The sequence below is a fragment of the Hyla sarda genome, chromosome 2 (assembly GCF_029499605.1).
Source record: "Hyla sarda isolate aHylSar1 chromosome 2, aHylSar1.hap1, whole genome shotgun sequence".
Taxonomy (NCBI): Eukaryota; Metazoa; Chordata; class Amphibia; order Anura; family Hylidae; genus Hyla; species Hyla sarda.
In genome coordinates this window covers 289,926,802-289,949,305 of record NC_079190.1, presented here as the reverse complement: position 1 = coordinate 289,949,305, position 22,504 = coordinate 289,926,802, and the positions used below count along the sequence as shown (strand labels likewise).

The following is a 22,504-nucleotide window of genomic DNA, read 5'->3' as shown; positions in this document are numbered from 1 at the left end:
GGAAAAGGGGGGTGATTCAAACTTTTAATAGGGGAGGTGTTAAATGATCTTTATTCACTTTTTCTTTCCACTTTTTTTTTGCAGTGTTATAGCTCCCATAGGGACCTATAACACTGCACACACTGATCTTTTACATTGATCACTGGTTTCTCATAGGAAACCAGTGATTGATGATTCTGCCGCTTGACTGCTCATGCCTGGATCTCAGGCACTGAGCAGTCATTCGGCGATCGGACAGCGAGGAGGCAGGTAGGGATCCTCCAACTGTCTTGTAAGCTGTTCGGGATGCCGCAAATTCGCCACGGCTATCCTGAACAGCTCCCTGAGCTAACCGGCATGCTTTCACTTTAGACGCGGCATTCAACTTTGAACGCCGTGTCTAAAGGGTTAATAGCGCGGCACCGCAATCTATTAGCCACGGGTCCCGGCCGTTGTTAGAGGCCTTATAGATCGGGACCGGACTCATGACGTAACGTTACGTCATGGGTCCTTAACAGGTTAAAGGGGTTATCAAACATAAGGTGACATTAGTACTTACCTGCCAGACAGTAATGGACATGCTTAGGAAGGATCCGTGCTTTTCTTGGGGCTAAATGGCTGTGTTTTGAGTTCACCATTATGCTGCGGCTTCCTTTTTTGAAATTTCCTTTTGAAGTTACCCCCCTTCAACTACAATTCCCAGAATCCCTTGTTTGTAAGTGTGAGGTCACTTTTCTCCCTCCCACACATCAGTCACCCCACCCATTGCAGCATAGCTAGGCACAGCTTCCTTGAAGCCCCTGAAGAATGATCTCCCTCCCACTCAGCGGTCGCTTCACCCAGTGAAGCACTGCTATGTCCGCTTTCAACACCTGACTAGTGATGTAATGTCTTTGGTCACCTGCAACCTGGGAAAAGCATGAGACAACACTTATTTTGTGTGCTGCTAAAAATGAAAATCTGGGCAAAGATCACATAAGAATTGCGAGACCAGCCATCAAACAAAGGTACATACACTATATTATGAACAACACTAACTTTACAGCCCCTTAGCACAGTCAAATAAAACATTTTAAATATCCTGGAATACCCCTTTAATGATTTGGAGTGATGTGTGCAAACCTTTTGATTGCCAACAAGGCTTGTGCCACAAAGTCAGGGATGGTGCAAGGATTTTTGCCACCCTAGGCAAAAGCTAATTTTGCTGTCCCTTGACTTCACCCATTGGCCCGCCCTTTGACACACCCCACCTTACCACTGGGGAGACACACTGTAACAAACCTCTTCCTTATGTAATCACCTTACTACTATGGTGACACACTGTAACAAACCTCCCCCTTATGTAATCTCCTTGCTGCTGGAGTGACACTGTAACAAATCTCCTTCTCATGTAATCTCCTTACTCCTGGGGTAACACTGTAACAAACCCCTCCTTATGTAATTACCTTACTACTGGGGTGACACACATCGGTGGGGAGGGTTATAGTGGTTCTGCTGGATGAGCGATTGGTTCAGATGTCTAACTTTCTTGTGGCGGGAAAAGTGGTGCCCCTATCAAGAGGGTGCTCTTGGCGGCTGCCTACTTTTCCTATTGGCAGAGCCGGCCCTGCACAAAGTACTAAGTCATGTTTTGTAAAGGAGTAAAATGCAAATCAATTTCTAACGTATTTGAAACCAGCAAGGGGTCAAATATTTTTTTCCTTCACTGTCCATGAGAAGTGGCATTTTTCATCACTTTTTCTCTTTGCCGACGAAATCTTTAATTTTCAATTAATCCTAAATTAGTGGGTGATTACCTGCTATTATGTCTCCCATTCACTGCACACATATACACAAGTAGTTCCTGCTCCCCTATATCTTTACAACCTATGTGTGTGTCTCTCTCTGCCTCTGTTTAACTTTTCAGCTAACTCCACCTCCTTTCTACATAGACTTCTAAGGGCAACATGAAACCTGATCCATCATTGATCTTTCTCTAAGGGTATGTTCAGATGAGTGGATTTATTTTACGCTGCAAATCCGCCGCTGAAGGACCTCTGTATGCTGCCTTTACAAGTGCCTGCTCGGAGCGGCAATACGCCAGTATGTGCAGACACACTGAAGCGATGTGCAAGTTGCCGCACATGCGCGGTGTACTCGCACACATCGTGTTGCTCCCCCTGCTCTATGAGCTAGGCTGAGAGCTGCCGCAATGTGCGAGTATACTGCGCATGCGTGCGGCGACTATCACATCGCAGTGTGTCTGCTCGTAGCAGCGTATTGCCGCTCCCAGCAGGCACATGTAAAGGCAGCATACAAAGGTCCCTCAGAGGCGGATCCGCAGCGAAATAAGCACTGTAAATCCGCTCGTCTGAACGTACCCTAAGAGTGAATGGTTAATTTAATATGGAAGGGGTAGGAGAAAGAAGAATTTATCTGTAATGGCTTGCTCACATGGTAAATCAAAATGGTAGAAACTTCAATCTCAAATTCCATATAGAAATCTGTGCAGTTTTTTTTTTGGTCAAATACAAAGCAAAACAAGCACATAGGGGGAGATTTATCATTGCATTTAGAGTATTTTTATGTCTATGTTTGGCGCAGTTCAGGTGCAAGCAGCATATTTAGAGACTTTTATGCGTCTTTTGACATTTTCACCCCTTTTGCCTACCCGTAGAACTTTTCATCACAGTGATGCCTGGCTTTAACCCCTTAGACACCGCAATGAAATTTGATTGTAGCATCTAAAATGCAAGTAAAAATGTCCCGGCAGCTCTGTGAAAGTAAGTAAATACACCTAACCTGCCAAATTCAGGACCCGGGAAAGTGTCTTCTTCCCTCCCTCACAAGAAAAAGTCTAGAAAAAAGTGTATGTGGTAGAGCTTTTCCCACCACAGCAGAGCTGCACAAAATTCATCATCCTGCTGCACCTTCTTGATAAATAAGATGCGCGCTAGTCAAACCCACCACCCAAATAAACATGGGAAAATAGCTCTACCATAGACATTCTTTCATAAATCTGGGCCATACAGCCATTGTATGCAGAAACAAGCAGAATTTTTTTTCATGCTGAACAATAGTTTTTACAAACTGTGTGAAGTTTTCAGTTCAGACATTCTCATTAAAGTGAAAGGAAGATGGATTTTCATGCGGAAATGCTCTTTTGGATGTGCAACTTGAAATGGCTTCTACCTTCATATCAGTGTGGAATGCATCTGTGTAAACACGCCCTAATAAGATATTTTTGTACTGTTGATTTATGTTAACTGTGCCAAAAGGTTAATGACCATTTAAGGGTATGATCACACTATGTTCCTGCCCCTGTTAATCCTATATGTCTGATGCGATCACACTATGTTCCTGCCCCTGTTAATCCTATATGTCTGATGCGATCACACTATGTTCCTGCCCCTGTTAGGCTAGGTTGAGACTACGGAATTTCCGACAGAAATTCAGTCGTAAAATTTCCGTCCGAAATTCCGCTTGCTAAAATGTCTAGTGTAGTGAAAGGGTTTCCGTTCACATATTCACACTTCGGAATTTGTGAAGCGGAAAATCCGCTTTGAAAATCCGGCTAGATATTTCCGCCTGAAGAAAGGTGTTGCTCTTTCTTCAGGTGGAAATCTGCGCGGAACACATTGCAGTCTATTGGAGACTGCAGTGTCCGCACGGTCCTAGCGCCGACTGATTCAGCCGGCGCTGGCCGCACTCGGAATCTCCAGGCGGAAATTTTCTGCCTGGAGATTCCGTAGTCTGAACCTAGCCTTAATCCTATATGTCTGATGCGATCACACTATGTTCCTGCCCCTGTTAATCGTACTATTAATGCGAGCAGCAAACCTCATTCTATGACCAAACGCAGTCACCTCTAGTAATTTGGTAAATTTGCGCAATCTTAAATCGACTGGGGCTGGTGTGGTTTTGAAATAGCAGATACATCCCAAACAGAGTCACTACTCACTAAGTGACTCTGCTCGGCACTAGTCACTAGGTAACTCTGTTTCTTAAGGCTAGGATTCCACTTGGTTGTTTGTGCTGCGTTTTTTTGGATTAAAAAAACGCCTGAAAAAACGCCAGTGCAATGTCCTGCGTCTGGAGTTTTTTCATTTGTGTGGAAATTGAATATTTGTCACCTTTTGCCGTTTTTTTTTTTGGTACCTAAAATTTGTTGGGTACCAAAAAAAAAAGGATGCAGCAGTGATGGAAAAAATTTCATTAAACGAAATGTATATATTTTATAACAAAATTTTTATTATTTTTTTTAAAAAAGTGTGTGTGTTTCACTTTTTTTTTCCCCTATTTTTTACAATTTTTAGGTAGTATTACTACTCCCAGCATGGAACAGACTGTTCCATGCTGGGAGTAGTAGTACCTGACACCCGATGCGATCGTCCATCATATAGCAGAGATGCAGCTGTATACAGCGCTCACATCTCTGCTCTGTACTCCGGCCACTGATGTAAATAGAACATCACTCATTCATATTTTCCGCCCAGAGTGGTGATTGGCTGGATGGTTGCAGCCAATCACAGTTCTGAGGGAAATATGAATGAGTGAGTGGCCGGAGTACAGAGCAGAGATGCGAGAGCTGTATACAGTCGCTCCATCTCTGCTATAGACAGGACGATCACAGCGAGTGTCAGTAGTGACATCCACTGTGATGTGTCCTTAACTGCAGGCACTACTACTCCCAACATGGAGCACACTCTGCTCCATGCTGGGAGCTGTAGTATCTGCATTAATAGACAGATCGCAGTGAGTGTAACTTCTGACACTCGCTGTGATCTGTCTATTAATGCAGGTACTACAGCTCCCAGCATTGAGCAGAGTTGTGCTCCATGCTGGGATCTGTAGTACCTGCAGTTAAGGAAAGATCACAGCGGGTATCACTACTGACACCTGCTGTGATCCTACTGTATAATGTATAGAAGCAGCGGCCGCTCTCCTATGGTCCCCTGCACTGCCGTATATATACACATTCCGATTTTCCACAGAGAGCTGTGATTGGCTGGAACCATCTGGCCAATCACAGCTCTCTGCAGGAAATATGAATATGTGTATATATACGTCAGTGCAGGAGACCATAGAAGAGCGGCCGCCACATCTACACATTATACAGGAGGATCACAACAGGCGATCTGTCAATTAGTACAGGTACTACTACTCCCATCATGGAACAGTGTGTTCCATGCTGGAAGTATTAGTACTACCTAAAAAAAATGTAAAAATAAAGAAAATAAAATGAAACACACACACACACACACACACACTACATTTTTATTATTGTCTGCTACATTTTTAGTGCTTTACCCGCCCACATAAATTTTGTAATAAAAAGATGCATTTCGTTAGATAACATTTTTACTTCACTACTGTATCTTTTTTATTTATTTTTTTTAATGGTACCCTACGAAGTTTTATAAAAAAAAATGTATCTCCATCACTTTTTTTGATCGCTAAAGTCCAAAAAAGAATAAAAACTGCCTGCAAAAACGCCAAAGTTAAAACCCACATATCGTTTTTCTTGGCGTTTTTTCACTCCCATGGACTTCTATGGTAGAAAAATGCCATGATTTTGACCCAAAAAAACACCAGTGGCTCAACATGCTGCGATTACCAACTATTTCAAAAACGCAAGAAAAGAGTGAAAAAACGCCAAAAGGATTAAAAAAAACGCCAAAGTGAAAGACGCCAAGTGGAATAAGAATTTTGCGATTTCTCATTGATTTACAGCTAACAAGTGGCTGCAGCGTTTTTTGGCAGAAAAAACGCCATGCGGCAGAATTGGCGTTTTTCTTGGCATTTCCCCCCCCCCCCCCAAAAAAAAAAAAAAGTAGAATTCCAGCCTAAGGATAGATTTTTTTCTGGCATCTTTTAGAAAACTGACACTGCAGTTTTTGAGCCAAAACCAGAAGTAGATCCACCAGGAAAGAGAAGTATATGCATTTTCTTTATATATTCCATTTCTCTTCAATACACTTCTGGCTTTGGCTCAAAAAGCTTCATCATGGGGCTGGTTTCACACACAACAGAAGAAGCAGCCAAGCCCCCTTCAGCACCTAACCTGTGATGTATTGTCCGGGGCCACTTAGCAAGCTGGAAAAGGTCAGAGAAACACTCATTTTGTAGGCTGCAAAAAATGAACTTCTGGAAAAGAAAAATGATACCAGCCACCAAACATAGGTAAGCAAAGTACAGTATATTAGTAACTAGACTAACTTTACTGCCACTGTCTGACAAAGAATCAAAAATCCTGGAATACACCTTTAATAAATGTCCCCTTGTGTCTTTTAACTCCAGAAGTTAAGAGGTTAATTCATGCCCTTCCTCTATGTGGTTCCTGGAGTACATAATTTACTGGGAAGGACATTAATTCTTTGCTGCTTTTGGCTTACTGTCACTCCACCTTGTATGAGCCATATGAAGTCAGACTTCAAAAGTAGGTATAAGCCTGGTTAGTCCCTGTATGGGAGACTGCCTTGAATCCGGGCTGTAGTTTAGACAGTGTTGGTTATGGAGTCTTTTTTACTGTCCTATGAGGAGAATTCAACAAAACCTGTAAAGAGAAAAGTGAAGCAGTTGTCCATGGCAACCAATCAGAGAGCCCCTGGAGCGGACAGCATGGGAGGGGAGGGGGCACATGACAGGGGGCAGTAGGACGTGCAGGGAAAGGTTGCAGGAAGTATGAGGTTACGTTACGTGGGGGGGAGACGGGTATAAGAAGCAAGAAAGGAAGGAAGAGGAGGAAGAGTTGCGAAAGCAGAATCAGAGAGAGTGGAGAGTGCTTACCATGGCTGATCGGGAAATGGAAGAACTGCTGCAGAGGGTGCGTGCCGCTGCCTTGCTGCGAGGTAGGGGCTGGCTTGAAGAGCAGCTGCTAGGAGATGCTCAGGGAATGGACCTGGCCCCGCAGCGGACAAGCACGCGCCGCTCCAGTGCGCCAGATAGATTGAGTCCGGAGGTGGTCCCCAGGTCGCGGCGCCACCGGGATTCTCCTGTGGGGGGCCATCCGGCTTACCCTGCCAGGTCTGCGGTGGTGGTGAGTGGGGGTGGGGCCGGGGGTCTGCCCGGGGGAGCCGTTGTGCGGCCACACAGCAGACAGTGGCGGAGCTTCCTGTCTCCGGCCGGTCCTGCCGTGTAGAGCACATGTAGCGCGGTGTTAATGGCGGAGGCGGCCAGCGGGAGGCGGGGCTTCGGCAGGGCCGTCGGAGCAGTCCTTCTCCTGGGCGGCTGGGTGATAGGGCCCGGGCCACAGCGGGGGGGGGGGGGGACGAGAGAGGACCCTCACGTGGGGGGAATGCGACTACGGTGCAAGTGGTGGTGGAGAGGAGCAGGAGGGGGAGCACTGATAGCCCCGCCCCCATATCTACAGTGGCGGTTTCTTCTGCGGCAGGTGCGCAGGGACGTGCTGGGCCGGCGCCTGCTGGTGCAGCTAGATGAACACGTGCGCCTGCGGCCCTGGGAGCAATGAGGGGCCGGCAGGAGGGGCTACATGAAGATGTACACTACGGGGGACGGTTGCAGCCAGCCCAGCTCCTAGTTTGTCAGGTCCTGAGGACGGAGAACTGCTGGATGATGGGGGTGATCCCCCCGCCCCCGAGGTGGTTGCCCTTGGAATTGCTGGGGGCCGGCACCGCGGGTCTGCTGGAGGACTCTGTGATAGTGCTGCTCGGGACGAGCCGAGTGTTGCGGCCGGGGGCAGTCGGCCCCAGGGCCCCGCGGAGATCCGGTCGGATGGCGAGCCTGCTGGTGGAGGTTGTGGAGAGTCTGGAGCTACAGCCCTGGGCAGCGGGCCCCAGAGAGGTTGGGTGAGTGGACCACCGGCTCCAATGTGGGGAGTGGGGAGGGCTTGTATGCTTTGTTGCGCAAAATGTGTGGGTTGTTGCGTAGTCGGGGGGGAGGGTTGGGGGGTCCCTAGCTGAGGTGTGGGGGGCGTCTGTGCAGGAGGTAGCGGTGGCGGGCGCTAGCGTTGCTGGTTCTGGGGGTAGTGGGTCGGAGATGGTACCTGCTAGTGCGGGGGTGGCGTCTGCGTCTATGGCGGTGGCGGTTGCGGATAAGTTAGTGGACGGGGTGTGGATGGCTGATTCGGCTAAGGGTGAGGTGTACGTGTGCTTCGAGGGGCCGTTGGGTGCACACTTGAAGGCTGAAGTGAGAACTCGTATTTGGAAGGGGGGGTATGTAGAGAAATTTTCGTTACTCCCGTTAGAGAAGTTCAACTTGGATCGGGTTAAACCCGATGAGTCGAAGAAGGAGGAGGAAGAACGCCGGCGGTATCGGCTGATACCGCGGACGTTCTCAAATTGGCTGCAGGCGTTCGCCATTTTGACGAGTGTCATTGGGGAAAAGGTAATTTGTCTTCTGCATTGGCGCACCCGGAGGTGGTGCGTGAGAAGCTTTTTAAGGAAGTGGCGATGGACCGGATGGCGGGTCCATTTGCGGCTTTGCCGTTGCCTGATCTATGCCTATCTCCCCTAGGGTTGGTGCCGAAGAAGGAGCCTAATAAATTTAGGCTCGGGTTTCGGGGCCTATCTGCAGGGGCAGTGGTGTGCTGCTCCGTGGCCGGAGGCGTGGAAGAGTGGTGGGTTGGTGCGGAATCTGGCACTGTTGGAGTTGTTTCCTATTCTGGTGGCGGTGGTGATCTGGGGGGATTTGCTTAGGACAACCTCGGGGTGGTGCAGGCTGTTAATGCTCAGTCGGCGAGGTCTCTGCTGGTTGTGAGTTTGCTGTGTAGGTTGGTGTTGCGGGGGTTTGAGTTGAATGCGCATTTTGTAGCTAAGCATGTTCTGGTGGTGAGTAACTACATCACTGACTCTCTTTCTCGGTTTCAGTGGGACCGTTTCCGAGAGCTGGCACCAGCGGCGGACGTGGTAGGGCTGCCTTGCCCGGAGTGGCTGTGGACGGTGGTCTGACTGTGGCTATGGAGCTGGTGCGCCGGTCGGTGAGTGAGTCCACGTGGGCTGGGTATGGTAGGTGCTGGTCTGAATGGAAGTCCTTGGTGGCGGAGGTTGGCGGTTGAGAGGGGTCACAGGAGTGGGAGAGTTTGACGTTGTTTTATGTGGGTAGGTTGTATCAGGATGGGGATCTCTAATGCAGGATTGGGGCGCCGCTGGCCTTCTGGTTCAAGTCGCGGGGGATCCCCGATTGGACCAAATCGTTCTTGGTGAGGCAGGCGGCTAAGGGTTTTAGGAGGGGCGCAGCTACTAGGGATACTCGTAGGCCGGTGTCATTCTCTTTGTTGTCTAGATTGGGGTCTGTATTGGGGGAGGTTTGTGTTTCGGGGTCCGAGGTTGTTCTTTTTAGGTTGGCGTTTGCCCTGACTTTCTTCAGGGCGTTTCGCACTTCGGAGCTGGTGGCTCCGAGTCATCAGAAATTGGGGGGTTTGTTGGCTGTGGATGTTGTGTTGGTGGGTGAGGTGCTGGAATGGGTGCTCAGGAAGTCTAAAACGGACCAGGTGGGCCGGGGGTTTATGGGGCGTCTAGCGGCGCTGCAGGGATTTGTGATATGTCCGGTGCGGTGCTTCAGGGAGTTCTTGGAGTTGCGTCCGGTTGGGGTTGGGCCGTTGTTGGTGCATCGGGATGGGTCTTATCTGTCTAAGTTCAAGTTTGTGCAAGTTTTCAGGCGTTGCTTGGGGGTGGTTGGGTGCGTTCCTGGGGAGTATAGTTCACACTCTTTTCGGATCGGGTCGGCTACGGAAGCCTCCAGGTGGGGGTTGGGGCGCGAGGCCATTCAGAGGATCGGGAGGTGGGAGTTGCAGCGTTTTAGGCTGTATGTCCGTCCTCATTTGTTGTGATGTTTGTCCGATGGGGTCTGTTGGGTAGTGTCTTTTATTTTGTTTGGTTGTGTTTTACAGATCCTGGACCTTGCTTGGTTTGGATCGTGGGGCATTCCTACGTTCGTAGGGGGGTGAGCGGGCTGATGTGAGACAGGATGGGAGGCAACTGGGGCTCAACAGGGATGTCGCTCAGGTGCGCTGGCTGGGACAGGGGGGGTTGATGTGGTCTGGGCTGCTCCCCTTTTTGCATTCTTTTGTAGAGTTGGACAGGGCCCCGGATGGTTGTCCACGCTGGGGGGGAACGACCTGGCAGTGCGCACCTCCAAATCCTTGCTACGGGACATCAAGCTGGACATGTTGCGCATGTGGGCATCGTTCCCGAGGATTGTCTTAGTCTGGTCCGATATTGTGACGCGTTTGAAGTGAGATCAGGCGCGGTCGGTAAAGAAGGTGAATCGGGCCCAGGCCATAGTGAACAAAGCCGTCAGTAAGTTTGTGGCTCGGAACGGGGGATTGGTGGTTCGCCACTCGGATTTGGAGGTGCCTTCGGTGGAGTTTTTGGGGCGGGATAAGGTTCACTTGACACCTATCGGCATGGATTTGTGGACCCTGTCCATTAGAGAAGTGGTGGAAAGAGCGGTGGCTTTGTGGAGGGCCAGCCGGGTGTAAGGGGTCACAACCGGCCGCCTTGGCGGGAGATGGAGGGGGATCTGGAGGCATGCTCGAGCGGTTGGCACAGTGGTCTCTGAAGGTGGTGCCCTTGGGTCAGGTGACGGTCGACCAAGGGCAAAGTAGGAGAGAGTGGAAGGAGAAGCTGCCTTCAGGTCCCCTTACAGTCTGGTGGTATATCAGAAGTTTTTGGTTTAATTCATTTTGCACTATGTTCAGGTTATGTAAATGTTATGGGGTAATGTTACCTTGGATAGCTGGAGATGTTAGGGGGCATGTTATTTATGTAGACATGTAAAGTGTTATATTTTATATATATTATATATATATAGTATTAAATATATATATATATATATATATATATTTATGGATGTATATTTGTTAATAGGTTTTAGATAATTGGAAATTGGGTCCGCTGTGGCCTTTGCACCACAATAGTGTCTCTGTGTTTATTGGGAAAGGTAATTAGTAAGGGGGGTGGTGTGGGCCAAGCGTAACTCTACGATCCCCTAGTCATACTTCTTTTGTTTTTCAGATGCCTTTTTAAAAGGGAAAGAAGCAAATCAATTGGTTGATCTGGACAACTGCACCACTTTTCCTCTGCACAGATTTTGATAAATCTCCCCCTATATGCTTAGCTGAGTGGAACCTTACTGATATATATATATATATATATATATATATATATATATATAGCAACAGAAGAATGCAGCAGCACTTTGTCTGTATATATATATATATATATATATATATATATATATATATAATATTCTGTCTGACCATTTATGCAGAGGTTAAAGGCCAGGTTTCCACATAGGTTTTTTCTGGTGATTTTTTGGAAAACTGCCACAACAATTTCTGAGCCAAACCCAGAAGTGTATTCAAGGTGAATGGGAATTATGAAAGAAATACTTACACTTCTCCTTCCTACTGGACCCACTTCTGAATTTGGCTCAAACACTGTAGTAGCAGTTTCCCCCCCCCCAAAAAAACACCAGAAAAAACAGTGTGGAAACCTAGCCTAACCGTGCAAGAGAATGGTCAGGAAAAGACAAATGTCCTCTCCTCTACAGCCAAACTGCTCATGTGTTTAGCCACCAAACACCTAAAGAACCTGACTGCTGTATATATGCCTGCAACCTGAATTTCCTAACCAACAGTTAAAGGGTAACTATAATGTTATTGCAGTGGCATGATGCACCTTCAAACACCTTGCAACTCCATAGCCTGCTGCTCAATGTGAGCAGTCTACAAAGTTTCAGGGAGTTTGACATCAGTCAGAAGCAGATCCATGAGTATAACTTCTTCTTTTATATTTCCCATTCATTTTGAGTCCATTTATGGCTTTGGCAAAAAAAAAAAAAAAACCTGTGTGGAAACCTAGCCTTAAAGGGGTACTCCACTGAAAACATCTTATCCCTTATCCAAAGGATAGGGAATAAGACGTTAGATCGCGGGGGTCCCGCCGCTGGGGACCCCCACAATCTCCGCTGGGGCACCCATGTCATTTGGTGCACGAAATAAGCTCTGCTCCGTGCCAGATGACTGGCGATGGCAGCTGCCACGCCCCCTCCATTCACGTCTATAGGAGGAGGCGTGACGGCTATGTACTAACTGTCAAATCCTCTCCCATAGACATGAATGGAGGAGGCGTGGTGCGACGTCATGAATGCGGAAGCTGCCCGCCGCTGCTGGCCCAGAGATCGCGGAGGTCCCAGCGCTGGGACCCTCGCAATCTAACATCTTATCCCCTATCCTTTGCATAGGGGATAGGATATTTTCAATGGAGTACCACTCTAAAGATACCCTTTAACCAGAGGCTTATTAGTGCCAGGAGAATGGTCTCTGAATCCAAAAATGTTCTGCAAATAATACAAATGTGAGAACTCGATTTCGACTTGGTGGTTGACAGGACCCTATTAAAGGGGTACTCTGGTGGCAATTAATTTTTTTTTTTTTTAATCAACTGGTGCCAGAAAGTTAAACATATTTGTACTTTACTTCTATTTAAAAATATTAATCCTTCCAGTACTTATCAGCTGCTGCATACTACAGAGGAAGTTATTTTCTTTTGAAATTTATTTTCAGTCTAACCACAGTGCTCTCTACTGACACTTCTGTCCGTGTCAGGAACTGTCCAGAGCAGGGTAGGTTTGCTATGGGGATTTGTTTCTGCTCTGGACAGTTCCAGTTTGGATCAAAGTTTCAGAGATCCTTTCTAAAAAAACAGACAAGTGAGTTGATGTGAGGCAATAAGAATCACCTATGTAGGCCAAGTGCTGTGTCTACAGAGCATTACAGTATTCAAATGATGACACCTATGTAGGCATAAAACATACTGCAGAAACCGAAGAATTTTAGGCTTAGAAAAAAAGGAAAGGGAAAACTCCGGTGAAAATGCAGAGCATATTATTTTGTCATTTTATCCCTCACTGACCAGTGTGTGTGTGTGTCTGTGTTTTTTAAGAGGTTGTGGCATTTATTGCCATTGTGGGTAAAAAAAAATAATAAAATAGTTAAAAAAAAGCACTGCACGCCTGCTTGATCACCCACCACTGATAACTGCTCCTGGTGACCCTTGAAGTGGTAGTGTAATGTCCCAGTACAGGACATGGTCCTGTACTACATTTAGGCCCTGTCAGGTTGAGACCCTCAGTGACCTGGGGGCTCCCCTGCAAGGTCTCCCCCTGTTGTTCCATAATGTTGTGTATATCACTTTAATGCCTAGACAATCTCTTAATGTATAGATAGAGCAGAGTTGCTGTGGGAGGTCTCAGGGACCTGTAAGTCTGTCACATGTTATGTTATGCAGTCACATGATTTGTTGTCACATGTTCTCCCAGAGAGCACCAGCTTAACTTATGACCCTCAGCTTGATCAATGGGCTTTAGTCCAGCCCCCACTATATAAAGGGGCAGACATTACAATTCACTCTCTTCTCTTACTACCTGCTACTGAGCACAGCAAACACCAGAGATCTCAGTTCAAGTCATCAGCATCTGGAAGACCCCAAAAGCTACAGACATTCCAGTAAATCTCAAGTCTATGTCTGCTGTCACTACAAAAAGACAAGTCCTGCATATAGTCAAGTCAAGTCCAATCTCAAGTCAAGTTAATTACAAGTATATTGGTCCGGCAAGCTGCGAGGTCCTTCTGGGTCCTGGCCACCTCTATGGGAAATCTGGCCTTAGCTGAGAAGATAATTCCTTCTGTCTTATACTCAGTAAAACCTCCGTTTGACCATAACTGGTTGTGGACTCTCATTTCACTACTAGCAACTGGGATAGCGGAGAAAACAGGCGTGTGGTGTTTCCGGAGTCCTAAAACCACACCGGCGTCACGAACACTAGGGGTTAACAACATCTTGCCCCTGGGGTTAAAACCATCTGATCCCATCACCTACACCACTACACCAGTGGTCCCGCCATACACCGGTGGTCCACCACAGCAGCAATAGGGGACCAGGAAGGCATGTAATGCTTTTTTTTTTTCTTTAAAATGCAGACTTCCAATGATAAATAATTCCAAATAACCAGGACAAGGCAGGAAACTAAACACTTCCACACTCCAGGGTGCAGTAGACAGTACACCAATCAGGGGTTTCACCGAGTAAGAGGACCAGACGAAATAAATCCTGCTCTGGTAAATTTGCAACTGTCATGGATATTATACCCCCCAGACTAATACCATGATAGTATAGATGACAACACTTGTAATTCAGCTATACCTTGGCTGCTCTTTATCACACTTTATCAGCCAGAAAATAGTGTTATCGTGCAGCCAGCATCAGTCAGATAGGCATGGCTGGGATTCGCAATGCCCCACCTCCGCCATGCCTGTAAGTGAGCACTGGGACCACTGTGTGATTGACACACAGGTCCCCAGCGCAAGCGCCCCGATGTACATGATGTGCGGGCCGTGACTCCACTGAGCCTTTACATATTAGCCCTCATTTGCCATGCGACACAAATTTGGTTGCACAACCCGACAAAATATATCATCACTCCGAGTGTTTTTTAAACCCGTCAAAAGCTCTGAGCTGTCGGGAAATGACTCAAAACTGACAAAATCCTACCCCCATCATGGAACAGGGTCTGTTCCATGTTGGGGGTAGTAGTACAGGGGCTAAGGGGTTGATCGCATTGGGTCTCACTTCTGAGACCCGATCCGATCAAAAGTTATTAAGCAGGGGAGCGGGCGGCATGCTCCGCTCCCCAGCGATGTATTTTACTTTCATTTTCATTTTCCCCGCTGGGATCCTTGAATGGCCCGTACTGAGGAGCCATTCAAGGATCCCTGAGAGCTGCGGTCGGGAAAGATTTATAGAATCGCTGGGGTTTTGTATATGTCCCCACAGCTTCTATATATCTTGCCCCCTGCTGCGCTATATGTCTGGTCCCTCACCGCAGCGCATGTGTACATACATATATATATATATATATACCCCCCACACAGCGCTATTATATACCCCCAGCAGCGCATGTGCATATATATACCCCCCCACACAGCGCTATTATATACCCCCAGCAGCGCATGTGCATATATATACCGCCCCACACAGCGCTATAATATACCCCCTGCAGCGCATGTGCATATATATACCCCCCACACATCGCTATTATATACCCCCCGCAGCGCATGTGTATATATATATATATATATATATATATATATATACCCCCCCGCAGTGCATGTGTACACATATATATATCCCCCCGCATAGCGCTATTATATACCCCCAGCAGCGCATGTGTACATATATTATATATGCCCCGCACAGTGCATCCATATACGTATGCCTCTGAAGTGCTATCAATGACTAATGCAGTGGTCTGCTCCAACTTGCAGACCTCCAGATGTTGCAAAACTACAACTCCCAGCGTGCGCACTGACGGTGACGTCACGACGTGCGTTTGGGACGTCACTTGTCAGTGCGCACAGTGACAGCGCACAGCAACAGCGCCGAAGCCAGAAGCATCGCGGACCTGGGCCGGGAACAGGTAATTATAACGCCGGGGATGGGGGGAGGCGATGGGGCAGCTGTGATGTTTGCTGAGGACTGTGTATAGAAGCGAAGTGGGGACCAGATAACGCTATATGTCTGGTCCCCACTTCACTTCTATATACGTATGCCTCTGAAGCGCAGTGGTCTCCAACCTGCGGACCTCCAGATGTTGCAAAACTACAACTCCCAGAATGCCCGGACAGCCAACGGCTGGGAGTTGTAGTTTTGCAACATCTGGAGGTCTGCAAGTTGGAGGAGACCACTGCATGAGTCATTGATAGCACTTCAGAGGCATACGTATATAGATGCGCTGTGCGGGGCATATATAATATATACCTACATGCGCTGCAGGGGGTATATAATAGCGCTATGCGGGGGGATATATATGTGTACACATGCGCTGCGGGGGGTATATAATAGCGCTGTGCGGGGGGTATATATATATACACATGCGCTGCGGGGGGTATATAATAGCGCTATGCGGGGGATATATATTACACATGCGCTGCGGGGGGTATATAATAGCGATATGCGGGGGGATATATATTACACATGCGCTGCAGGGGGTATATAATAGCGCTATGCGGGGGGATATATATTACACATGCGCTGCGGGGGGTATATAATAGCGATATGCGGGGGGGGGGGGATATATATTACACATGCACTCAGCAACTTTTGCTCTGGACAGGTTTTGATAAATCTCCCCCAAATATGTAAAGGCTCAGTGGAGTCACGGCCCGCACAACATGAACATCGGGGCACTTGCGCTGGGGATTTGTGCTCGCTTACAGGTGATAGGCGTGGCGGAGGTGGGGCATTGCGAACCCCGGCCACGCCTATCTGACTGTTGCTGACTGCACGATAAAACTATTTTCCTGCTGATAAAGTGTGATAAAGAGCAGCCAAAAGTATAGCTGCATTACACGTATCATCATCTATACTATCATGGTATTAGTCTGGGGGTACAATATCCATGACAGTTGCGCTTTAAATAAAAAATTTGCGGTATGAATTTAACTTTGTCTGGTCCTCTTAGGTGGTGAGACCTCAGACTGGTGCACTGTCTACTGTTGAAGTGTTTGGTTTTTCAGCATGGTCACAGCTATTTGGGGTTCTTTTTCACATTTCAGCTTTGATTGCGGTTTCATGTGTGGTTCTACAAGGTGCTGCAGTGATCTATTACCATTTGGCATTCAGTATTGTTGTGCCTAATCTGCATAACCAAAGGAGGTAAGTGTATTTTTTGACAGGTTTTCTTGCATCCTATGTACCCTGATAATTCACCTGGAGATAATACCTGCCCTATATATTCTTATTTTTAGTTTTTACATAAAAGAAGCACTTTGATTGTTGCTGTGGGCCTATCTTCCTACACAGGTATTGATAACTCTCCCCAACTGACTCACTAAATTCTGACCAGGCTGTTTGATCAAATCCTTTGGAAATTTCTACATAGCAGTTTTCTCTTTGTGACCTACAATTAAAGGATACCTTCACATAACTCTTACTCCCTGTACTGGTTTTTCAAGGATTCTCATCAAAGGTTCCATTTGAAAAGTGAAACTAGAGTATTTTAGGTTGAATTCACAAACACATAGCATTTTACAGTGTTTTGGAATGAACACACTTTTTTGGCCAATGAATGAAAAGGCAACATTCATTCAACATGTTATTATTATTGTTTTTTTTTCTTTTTTTTTACTTATTTATTTTACATTTTTGCATTCAGAGGCCTTTTGTTGTTTGTGGCCTTTTTTTCATAATGAGGATTTTTGCAATCATACCATACATCATAGAACAGTAAACTATCCATTCATGTGACTTTCGCTGGTCACACATAAGACTTTTCCCAACTGCCTAATAATAATGCATGGAGTATAAGGCCATGTTCAGAACGCAAAATTTCCATACAGGATTCCGTAGTTCTATTCAAACAGCGAAATTTTCAGTCTATTAAGTCTATTCCAGTTAAATTTACAGAAAAAACCCTACCTGTGTTATAAGCCGATAAATCTTCTAGTCACTGGTTAGTGGCCGCAGTGCCGGCTGCTTGTTAAAGATCAGCAGTCCGGCCATGGCCACTTTAAGACAGTGACCAGCAGCGGGTCCTTTGAGCAAACACTTCTCCCCTGCTCTGCATTTTATATTTTTTATTTATCCATTACCTGGCCACACTCTGGCAGGCTCAGGCCAGCGGCGGGTCTTGCGAGGCTGTACGGCAGGTATGTCGAGGACGAGTGACGTCTCCTGCCGGCTTTTCTGCACGAGTTCAGAGAAGAGCTACTAAACTAGTACATGGATTGCAGGATTAAACTTACCAGGAAAGGTTAAAGGACCTTAACATGTATAGTTCGGAAGAAAGAAGAGACAGAGGGAATATGATAGAGACTTTTAACTACATAAAGGGAATCAACACGGTAAAGGAGGAGGGCATATTTAAAAGAAGAAAAACTACCACAAGAGGACATCGTTTTAAATTAGAGGGGAAAAGGTTTAAAAGTAATATCAGGAAGTATTACTTTACTGAAAGAGTAGTGAATGCATGGAATAGCCTTCCTGCAAAGATGGTTGCTGCAAATACAGTGAAGGAGTTTAAACATGCATGCGATAAGCATAAGGCTATCCTTCATATAAGATAGGGCCAGGTATTGATAGGATTCAGATTATTGGGCAGACTAGATGGGCCAGATGGCTCTTATCTGCCGGCACATTTTTCTATGTAATCTGCTTCGGATTTTCCGCTGCGGAGATCCCGTCATAGGAAACTCACTGTAAACCGCCTGTGTGAACATACCCTAGGCCATGTTCACACAGCGGTTTTATTGGGATTCTGCTGCACCATGCACACAGCCGAATTTCCGCAGCAGAATCCGCTCGGATATACGTTGCCATCTATGGAGTCAGCGCATTTCAGAGCTGTCCTAATGCCTGCTATTTGCAATATGTTGATCTGTGTTTTCCGGGCGGACATTCAGAAATACTTCTGCTGTGTGAACATAGCCTAACACAGATTGTCAGCTGATGAAGGGAAGGTGTAAAGACCAGACACAGCTTTTAGGTTAATATGTAGCAGTCACCCTCTTCATAAAACAAAAAAATAAAATGATTAGTTATTGCCCTTTGCATACAACCTGGCAGCATTAAATGACACCCCAGTGTTTACCCTCAGAAGGTATAGGCTTCAGGGTGTTTCCAGTCTACACAGGAAGCCACTATAATACTTAATTGGTATCTCCATAAGCTCTGGGCATGTCTCTTTTATCTATAAGGTTCAGTGCTGTCAGTGCTAATCCATGTACAGTGATGTTCTATACAGAGCTATCTACTGATGTTGAAAGAAGATCATATAGGGAATGTAGCTGCTGCGTTCTTTCAGGTTTATGGTTACCCGTACAGTAAGTTGACATCATATGCAGCTATAATGCCATTACTGTCATGTTTTCAACAGTATATGTCGCCTGATCATCTGTTGTTTACCTACTGCGGCACATGGCCAGACATACAAACTTAATCAAACAATTACAAGTCCTCAGCACACAATGTATCGCAATGTATCCCGCTGTTCACACGGAAGCACTCTCACCACAACACCCATTCCCACAATATGAAAATAGAGGCAGGTAACGTTCCCTGTAGCCAACAAGTGAACGTTATAGGTAAACCTTTATATCTCAAACCTAGTACAATGGAATATAATACAACTGAAAGTGTGGCTCTTAAAGGAAAACTGTCAGCCAATTTCTCCCACACTAAACCCAATACACAGTTACAGTATAGTGTGCGTGAACAGGAGTCCATACAGTGGTCACTTACATTGGCCGCCAAGTTATGCCCCTGTAAAGTTTCGCTCTTTGGTCCAAGGACCACACTTTGAGGCGGGGCCCCCGCCGGCCGTCTGCCTCTCAGAGTGAAGCCCGCCCTCGTACTTAGCATATTCATTACCTTCAACTCCACGTCTTAGTGATGTGGAGTCACATGTCCCATAAGCACAGCGTACGGAGAGCTCTCACGTCATGAGGACGTGAATGCTGGGTAAAATCTTTAGGTGCATGCCGTCTGCAGACAGAGCGCTGTGCTCACGAGACATGTGACTCCACGTCACTAGGATGTGGAGTTGAAGGTAATGAATACACTAAGTACGGGGGTGGGCTTAGGACATTCACTCTGGGAGGCAGACGGCCGGCAGGGGCCCCGCCTCAAACTGCGGTCCTTGGACCAAATTGTGGAACTTTACAGGGGCATAACTTGGCGGCCAGTGGACAAAAAAATTTAAAGGGGTACTCCACTGCTCAGCATTTGGAACAAACTGTTACGTGACGTCATAGCCCTGCCCCCTCATGACGTCAATCCCCGCCCCCTCAATGCAAGTCTATGGGAGGGGCGTGACAGCTGTCATGAGCGGCGGGGCTATGACGTTACGAGCTCCCGGCACCGGCTCCAGCGTTCGGAACATTTTGTTCCAAACACTGAGATGCGGAGTACAGTGGTCCCTCAACATACGATGGTAATCTGTTCCAAACGGACCATCATCTGTTGAAACCATCGCATGTTGAGGGAACCGTGCAATGTAGTATAGGACAGTGGTCTACAACCTGCGGACCTCCAGATGTTGCAAAACTACAACACCCAGCATGTCCGGGCATGCTGGGTGTTGTAGTTTTGCAACATCTGGAGGTCCGCAGGTTGTAGACCACTGTTAGAGGAAGTTGTACTCACCTGTCCCCGCCGCTCCGGACCGTCACCGCTCGTCACCGCTGCCCGGGATGTCGCCGTCCATCTCTGTCACCGCGTCCCCGGGTTGTCCCCGCCGCTCCGGCAAGGCCTCTGCTTCCCCAGCATCCGCGCTCTCACGTTACCGCCATCACGTTGCTATGCACGCCGCTCCTATTGGATGACGGGACAGCGTGCGCAGCGACGTGATGACGTCGATGGAGAGTGCCGACGATGCAGGGGATCCCGAAGAGGACGCGCCGGAGTGCCGGTACAGGTGAGTGACCATCCCCGGAGCTCACGGGGCACCATAAACGGCTATCCGGTGGCAGCTGAAGCAGTCAGCGCTGCCAGATAGCCGTTTATGCGATGGCCCCGACAAACAAAGGCATCGTATGTTGATGCTGCATTCAACATGCGATGGCGTCTGAGAGGCCATCGCATGTTGAAATTATCGTATGTCGGGGCCATCGTAGGTCGAGGGGGTCACTGTACCCCTTTAAATTTTACCTCCAGAACGCAGTAATAATGCAGCAGGGCTGAATAAGCTGTAGAGAGATCACCCAGGATATTTGCTCTACACAGACATATGTTCACATCTACAATTATACAAAGGATCACTACTCATAACTGTACCACATGGTGTTACAGGGGCTACACTATAGGTCTGCCCTCCCCACTTTTTCGAGGGGACACGTAGGGCCCATGCATACTATGACATTCCTGACAATACGCCACAAGATCTAGGTATTCTATGAACATACATCATTTGCTGTGAAAATGCAACGACATCTGTGGCCCATACCATAGTTTACCATAATAAACAGCGCAATCGAAATGTAAGACAAGTGAATCTTCTGCGGATTTTAGGCTGGTTTTACAGCTATGTAAACATTTAAGCTATGTGGTTCTTTAATTTTTCATGCATCTGTATACTTGAATCATTTGTTGGTTTTTTAAACATTAGGGCAAAAATCGTCATAGAAATGATTGACAACATATAAACATTTGTAGCAAATAATGTCAGCCGTACAGTATAAGGCTATGTTGACACAGTGTCAACTTTACCAACATATTTTATTTCTGAGCACATTTTTGGCAGAAAATATGTTGCTAAATTTTGCCTTTTGTGAACATACCTGAAAAGGGAATAAGAAAATGTGATATGCCGGTGAATTCTACGCTGTGCAGACATACCCTTACACATTTTTGTACTTAAGGGTATGTTCACACTGCGGAATACCCGCGGAATTCCGTGAGTGAAATTCCGCACAGTAAACGTTAGCATCTGTGTGAATGGGTCTTCCGCGAGACTCGTTCACACTGCGGAATTTCAGCGGTGGACAATTCCGCCGCTGAAATTGTTCTGTGCAAAGAAAGAACATGTTCATTCTTTGCGCGGAAATCCGCAAGCACTGTCAATGCCGTCAATGGTGACGGCGCAATGCCGCGCGGTCCTACCACCGCCGCCGGCTGCCAGGCTGAATCTCCGCTCGCTGAATTCCATGAGCGGAGATTCAGCTACAGTTCCGCAGTGTGAGCACTAGGAAGCGGACGGTTACTACAGCAGTGTTTCCCAACCAGGGTGCCTCCAGCTGTTGCAAAACTACAATTCCCAACATGCCCGGACAGCCAACAATTAAAGAAGAGGAGTCGTATTGACATGTGTTTCCTAGGTACAAAGGGGTGTATTTAAGAAGTAAAGAGGGACAAAAGTAGTGGCAGTACCCCAAACCAGAGACACTTCAGTGGTATGGGTACAGCAGGAGTCCTCATGCAGCGGTTGTCAACCATAGAACCACTGTATACTAGAGAAGATATGTATATATGCCCCTTTAGCCAGTGACTGGTGCCAGACAGTGCCAGTGCCGGTGCCATGCCCCTTACCTGTCCTTCCTGCCCAGTCTCTCGCTCCAGCTCCTTCCCTTACGGACCAGGTGACCGGACTCCACGGCTGAGGGGCTTTTGCCTTCCTCCTCACTTCGCGTCCTGGGATGTTCTTTGAAGTTGTCCTCAGTCCTGGAGAAGAAGCGGAGCAGCCTCTTCCTCAGGCCATGCTTCTTCCCACTCCTCGGGGACTCTGGAGTTGGAGATGACATACTGGCCGGGGACTCTTAGTTCTCAGTCAGCCAGAGACTTGGGAGTTCAGGTCGGCTGAGGATGAGGAGGGGGCAGAGGAGGAGGCCTGCCTGCACCCCGGGGCTGGAGGTGGAATCTGCAAGGCAGAGACGCTCACCTGACACCTCAGGCTGGGACTGTCACATGGGCTGCCGGCGGCAGAGACCAGACAGGTGTGCGGAGCTGACAGGACGACACCCTTTCACTGCTGCTCGGGGTGTGTGCTGAGGAGCTGGTGTAGTACACATAGTGGGAGAGCGGGCACTATA

At 47.3% G+C, this 22,504-nt stretch overlaps 1 protein-coding gene across 1 annotated transcript in view; it reads right to left on the bottom strand.

Annotated features, from left to right (window-relative positions):
* CRYBG2 (crystallin beta-gamma domain containing 2) overlaps positions 1 to 22,216 on the bottom strand; it is a 220,691-nt gene extending 198,475 nt beyond the window's left edge. Inside the window, exon 1 of the mRNA XM_056560140.1 lies at positions 22,005 to 22,216. Coding sequence (XP_056416115.1) covers positions 22,005 to 22,216 — 212 coding nt within the window. The remainder of the gene's footprint in view (positions 1 to 22,004) is intronic.
* Positions 22,217 to 22,504: the final 288 nt, after the last annotated feature.